The sequence below is a fragment of the Sinohyriopsis cumingii genome, chromosome 9 (assembly GCF_028554795.1).
Source record: "Sinohyriopsis cumingii isolate HCF-2022 chromosome 9, ASM2855479v2, whole genome shotgun sequence".
Classification (NCBI taxonomy): Eukaryota; Metazoa; Mollusca; class Bivalvia; order Unionida; family Unionidae; genus Sinohyriopsis; species Sinohyriopsis cumingii.
In genome coordinates, this window is record NC_142969.1 from 78,837,391 (window position 1) to 78,844,182 (window position 6,792).

General features: G+C 32.1%; 1 protein-coding gene across 1 annotated transcript in view; it reads left to right on the forward strand.

Annotated features, from left to right (window-relative positions):
- The window catches only part of LOC149792078 (leucine zipper transcription factor-like protein 1), a 41,017-nt gene extending 38,827 nt beyond the window's left edge, over positions 1-2,190 (forward strand). Inside the window, exon 10 of the mRNA XM_089970588.1 lies at positions 197-2,190. Coding sequence (XP_089826714.1) covers positions 197-221 — 25 coding nt within the window. The 3' untranslated portion in view covers positions 222-2,190. The remainder of the gene's footprint in view (positions 1-196) is intronic.
- Positions 2,191-6,792: the final 4,602 nt, after the last annotated feature.

The following is a 6,792-nucleotide window of genomic DNA, read 5'->3' on the forward strand; positions in this document are numbered from 1 at the left end:
AAATCAGACTAAAATGAGAGAATATCCATTATTCTTTATAAAGGACCATAATGTCACATAGAAATCAGACTAAAAAGAGAGCATGTCCAGTAGTTTTTATAAAGGACCATGATGTTGCATAGCCAGCTCAACAGACTAAAAGACTCCATAATTTAGAGACATCATGTACAAAATTACTCTATATTTTTAATTTCAGATATGAATCTGTTGATGATGATTGAAGAGAAACTTTCTGCATATTACCTGTAATGAACACACAGCTCATGCTACACCTGTCACTGAAAAGAGGAATGGAATTTTTTAAAATGTATATTTGCAATTCTTTTGAAATGTATATTTTTAACATAAATGTTTCACTAATTATTTACAATAGAAATATTTCACCTTGGCATTTTTTATTGTGATTTATAAGTGTATTGATTAGTTCTCATTTCTCAGATTAAGCTACCAGTGCTGACTGGTTCTGTCATTTATTGTTTTTCATACACCAGGATATATGAAGTTGTCAGTATAGACTGGTTCTTTTATTTCTTTGGTTCTATCATGTCTTATTTTTCCTACACCAGTACATATGAAGTTGTCACTGCAGACTTGTTCTATCATTTCTTATTTTTCTTACTCAAATACATATGAAGTTGTCAATGCACTGGTTCTTATTTATTGTTTTTCCTACACCAGTACATATGAAGTTGTCAGTACAGACTGATTATGTCATTTATTGTTTTTCCCACACAAGCACATATAAAGTTGTCAGTGCAGACTGATTGTCATTTATTGTTTTCCCACACAAGTACATATGAAGTTGTGAATGCAGACTGTTTCTGTCATTTATTGTTTTTCCTACAGCAGCACATATGAAGTATGATGAATACATATTGCCCATTTTTTGTGCCTGTACAGGTTGTTCCCTAGAAACTCACATCCCAACTGGATTGTAAATCTTAATAACACAATGTCACAAATTTCCATCAAACTTACAGTTTACCTGTGGTACAGGATCTAATCTTTTAAAGTGTTAACCTGTTAGTCATTAACCTGTTAGTCATGTATATTCTTCACAATTAGTGTCTTTGCTTTATGCATGGTGATGATAGAGTCCTGTCCCATTTGATGTCTCACCACAAATGGTAGAGTAAATGTGTTTTTCTTGTCTGTCTTTATGTCTTGACTCATCTTTCTATCAATACATGCAAGTAAATTCTTCATTTCGTTTATTTTTAATGCACTGTAGTTGGAAATTTATGTACCTTATATATGTTTCTGGTTGAGGCTTTACGGGAAAAAAGACATCAGTCACATTATGTATACACTTGCAAATTTGATTCATTTTAAGCAAATAAACTTAATATTTAGGTATACATTGTTAGAGTGTTTTATTCTTGCCACTGAAACTCAGCTACTTTTAACTAATTCTCTGTAATCTGATGAAAAGCTACTCAAAAATTATGTTTGTTACTCAAAGAATTAGATTGTGTCTGTCTCCAGTGGTCATCACAGTTGGTAGTTAAAGTATATTTCAGACAAAAATATAACGTGTGACTGAATTATTTCCAAATGAGAGGTTGAATAGATTCCTCCAATGTTAGTGGCTTTGTCATTTTATTAAGGTAATCCAGTTATTATGTAAACAAAATTTGTATTCATTTATGTATTTTAAAGATCTTTACAGGGTACTCTTTTATTTTCATTGCAATGATCTTTGTTAGTTTAGAGTAAAGTGTGTTCTTTTACAAATGTGTATATATCTATCACTGTAAAAGTTGCCTGTTATTTCATGCTGAATTGAATAGTAGTCTAATCCATTTAACTGTCATTATTTATACCGAAAATAGGTCATTTTGTGAGGTTACCAGTCTGGTGATGTCTTTGCAGACTGGTTGTTTGTATCCTAAACTAATTTTAGGTCACATTCTTTCTGTAGCGACTTTTAAGGGAGATAAATGCATTTAGATATCAGATTTACAATGAGTCATGACTCAAAGATATTGTAGGATAATTTACTTTTGTTTGTATCAGTTTTCTTGGTTTTGTAAAAAAAAGAGAAAAGAGAAAAACAATGTTGTGTGTACTTAAATTCATGGTTTTGCCTGTCAGGTTTTGCATAATTGTTGACATACAATTTCATGGATTTAACCTCTTAAAATACCCCCAAAAAAGAATACAGAAGAATAAAACTATGCCAACAGCAAATGATTGTTGCTTCAGTTATTCCAACAGTACTATCACCTGTATGATCACAAAAATACCTGTCAAGATCATTCTTACATTCAGCTTCAAAGTGAGCTGATACATCCATCAGCACTTATCCAGCCAATTATTGAAGTACATGTGTATGATCACTTTGTTGAAACACTATCCATATAGTTACATCATTGGTACTTCCTGATGATCAGTGTGCAGTGACTAATGAGTGGTAAAATTCAACATAATTGGTCAAATTCAACATAGATTGAGAGTGGTAAAATTAAACATAGATTGAGAGTGGTAGAATTCAACATAGAACAAGAGTGCTAAAGTTCAACATGGATCAAAAGTTGTAAATTTCAACATAGATTGAGAGTGCTAAAATTCAGCATAGATTATGAATGGTAGAATTCAACATAGATCAAGAGTGCTAAAGTTCAACATAGATTGAGAGTGCTAAAATTCAACATAGATTGAGAGTGGTAGAATTCAACATAAATCAAGATTTGTAAAATTCAACATAGATCTAGAGTGCTAATAATATTCAGCATAGATCAAGAGTGCTAAAATTCAACAAAGATCAAGAGTGCTAAAGTTCAACATAGATCAAGAGTGGTAAAGTTCAACATAGCTCAAGAGTTGTAAAATTCAACATAGATCAAGAGTGCTAAAATTCAACGTAGATCAAGAGTGCTAAAGTTCAACATAGATCAAAAGTTGTAAATTTCAACATCAATTGAGAGTGCTAAAATTCAACATAGATCAAGAGTTGTAAAATTCAATATAGATCTAGAGTGCTAATAATATTCAACATAGATCAAGAGTGCTAAAGTTCAACATAGATCAAGAGTGGTAAAGTTCAACATAGCTCAAGAGTTGTAAAATTCAACATAGATCAAGAGTGCTAAAATTCAACGTAGATCAAGAGTGCTAAAGTTCAACATAGATCAAAAGTTGTAAATTTCAACATCAATTGAGAGTGCTAAAATTCAACATAGATCAAGAGTTGTAAAATTCAATATAGATCTAGAGTGCTAATAATATTCAACATAGATCAAGAGTGCTAAAGTTCAACATAGATCAAGAGTGGTAAAGTTCAACATAGCTCAAGAGTTGTAAAATTCAACATAGATCAAGAGTGCTAAAATTCAACGTAGATCAAGAGTGCTAAAGTTCAACATAGATCAAAAGTTGTAAATTTCAACATCGATTGAGAGTGCTAAAATTCAACATAGGTCAAGAGTTGTAAAATTCAATATAGATCTAGAGTGCTAATAATATTCAACATAGATCAAGAGTGCTAAAGTTCAACATAGATCAAGAGTGCTAAAGTTCAACATAGATCAAGAGTGCTAAAGTTCAACATAGGTCAAGAGTTGTAAAATTCAACATAGATCTAGAGTGCTAATAATATTCAGCATAGATCAAGAGTGCTAAAATTCAACAAAGATCAAGAGTGCTAAAGTTCAACATAGGTAAAGAGTTGTAAAATTAAACATAGATTGAGAGTGCTAAAATTCAACATAGATCAAGAGTGCTAAAGTTCAATATAAATTGAGAGTTGTAAAATTCAACATAGATCAAGAGTTGTAAAATTCAATATAGATAAAGAGTGCTAAAATTCAATATAGATCAAGAGTGCTAAAGTTCAACATGGATCAAGAGTGCTAAAATTCAGTATAGATCAAGAGTTGTAAAATTCAACATAGATCAAGAGTGCTAAAATTCAATATAAATTGAGAGTGGTAGAATTCAACATAGATCAAGAGTGCTAAAGTTCAACATAGATCAAGGCTGCTAAAATTCAGCATATATCTTGAGTGCTAAAATTCAGCATAGATCTAGAGTGCTAAAATTCAACATAGATCAAGAGTGCTAATATTCAACATATATCAAGAGTGCTAAAATTAAATATAAATCAAGAGTGCTAAAATTCAGCATAAATCTAGCATGGTAAAATTCTACATAGAGAGTGGTGAAAATCTAAATAGATCTCCATTGGTTTGGATAACCTAATCACTGCACATGTGAACCATCACATCACCAGTTGTCCCATGTTAAAGCAGTTAGTAGTGTCAACATTTCATGTGTCCTGAGCCCATCAAAGTGCAGAGATGCTAATTGAATTGAAGAGAAAAAAAGTGTAACCACCATCCTGGACAATAAAGAAAGACACAAAAGATAAATTAAAATCAAGTTCCCACAAATGGTACACTTAATAAGAAAAACAAAGATGTCAGTAGTGAAGAATAGTGTACTATATCAGTGAACCCTAAAATTCTTCATTCAAGCCAGTTGGTGTTGAATCAATGCAGTTTATGGAAAAATAAGTGAAAGATCAGACAATTATACATGGCATTGAGAATTCTAAACTTCTTTAATTCAATAATTTCAGGATTATTTACATGACAAATATTTGTGTACCAGCAGACTTGATTGACACAATGTTGATTCATTGCTTTTGTCCAAAAGTCATTGAAGTGTGAGTTTCAATACTTACTGTAATGATTGTGTTTACATAGTCTTTTATTAGTATCTGTGCTTTGGGTCTAGCACTTTAGTCATTCGTGGATAAAATGAGATATGCTTTCATTAGAGGATTCAGATTTTTTGACAAAAGTTTAACTTAAATTAAGACTCAATTTGAATAAGTATTAAATCTAATTTTCATATTATAGTATTTGTAGTATAATTTTTAAAATATTTTTTCTTGAATCTTCAATAATACTAGTGTTGGAATACCTTATGCTTTTTCTAATATCTTTCTATCCTTACTTATCAAACAACATGTCTGTATAGGACAATAAGCAGCAATTAATGACTGGATGCCACTTATATGTCTGTACATTAAAGCAATATAAAATATTCTACAGTTGTTTTGTTTCTTTGAAGGGTTAAAATAAACATGTAAAAGCTAAATTATATTATACTGCCAATTTCCAGAAATGAGATGGATTTATGAAATATCTGTGTTAAACTTTAGGAATGAAACAAAAAGAAAATGGGTGGGGGGGGCATCTTCATCATATGTTGCTGCACTTTTGTTGGTTCTTAAATTGGTGGTTTGGGGCAACAATGAAATCCATGAAAAATTATACCTCATGAAAATTAGTGACACTACTATGTATGATTAATTATTTTTTAAAATTTGAAACATATGTCTTTGACATTTGGTAAATCAGTATAGTCAGACATATATTTTACTTATTCAGTGGTGAATCTGGCAGTGCCTAATCTAATTATGTCTTTTGTCCTTTTAGACACTTTGGCTTCATTAGGAAAAGAAAGACAAAGTTTATTATAAACATCAAACAGTTCCAAAAGTTAAACTTGCTCATGTGTTTAGCTGCAACATTTCCATGTATTTTAAACTAACTGCTTACTGTTTGAAAAAGTCAAACTATGATTGTAGTGTACAAGATTTTGGAGACACATAGAAACTAGTGGACAGTGTTAGCATTTTTACTGATAATGAGTTCATGACGTGCATTTGTTTTAAACAGTAAATTATACCAATATTGTATGTGTACAGCTTTCCTGAGAATATAGTACGAAAGTTGTATTTGATTGACACAATGTGATACATGAGTTGCTTATGTGTAGATACCCTTATTCTGAACTATTAAAGAATACTGTAAATTGGAGTGTATGGTGGCCATTTGTATAAATTATCAAATATCTATCTAATGGCAATAAGTTGCAAGTTGGATTTGAGTATCTCTCCACTGAGTGGGAGAAAATATATCATGGGACACAAGTAACTGTAATATATTTATTGTCAATGTCTATTTAGTATCCATGTCATTAATTATAGCAATGAGATTGTTCCTGGCTTTGCTGCAAAACAAAACCCCTTCTCATCTTCACAGCTCTCAACAGTTTAAATTCATACACATATTATACTGGCCAATCATGTAGCACAGCCAGTTTCAATTCATACACATATTATACTTGCCAATCATGTAGCACAGCCACTTTCAATTCATACACATATTATTCTGGCCAATCATGTAGCACAGCCAGTTTCAATTCATACACATATTATTCTGGCCAACTATGTAGCACAGCCAGTTTCAATTCATACACATATTATACTGGTCAATCACGTAGCAAAGCCATTTTCAATTCATACACATATTATACTGAGCAATCATGTAGGGGGCCCCGAGTGGCCGAGTGGTCTAAAGCGCTTTTCATTATGGATCAATGCCATCTCACCTCTGTCTGCATGGGTTCGAGTCTCGGGCTTGGCCAATGTGGGTATGTGAGAAAGCTTGCCAGTAGCTTCTCATGGGTCGGTGGTTCTTTCTGGGGGTTTCCTGGGTTCTTCCTCCACCATTAATACTGGCCTCCATGTATAGCCTATCGTGTGCTGAAAAATGGCATTAAACCCTACAACAGCAACAACAACAACAACAACAACAATCATGTAGCATAGCCAGTTTCAATTCTTACACATATTATATGGGCCAATCATGTAGCAAAGCCAGTCTCAGTTCTTACAAATATTATACTGATCAATCATGTAGCACAGCCATTATCAATTCTTACATAATATACTGGCCAATCATGTAGCACTGACAGTTTCAATTCTTACACATATTATAC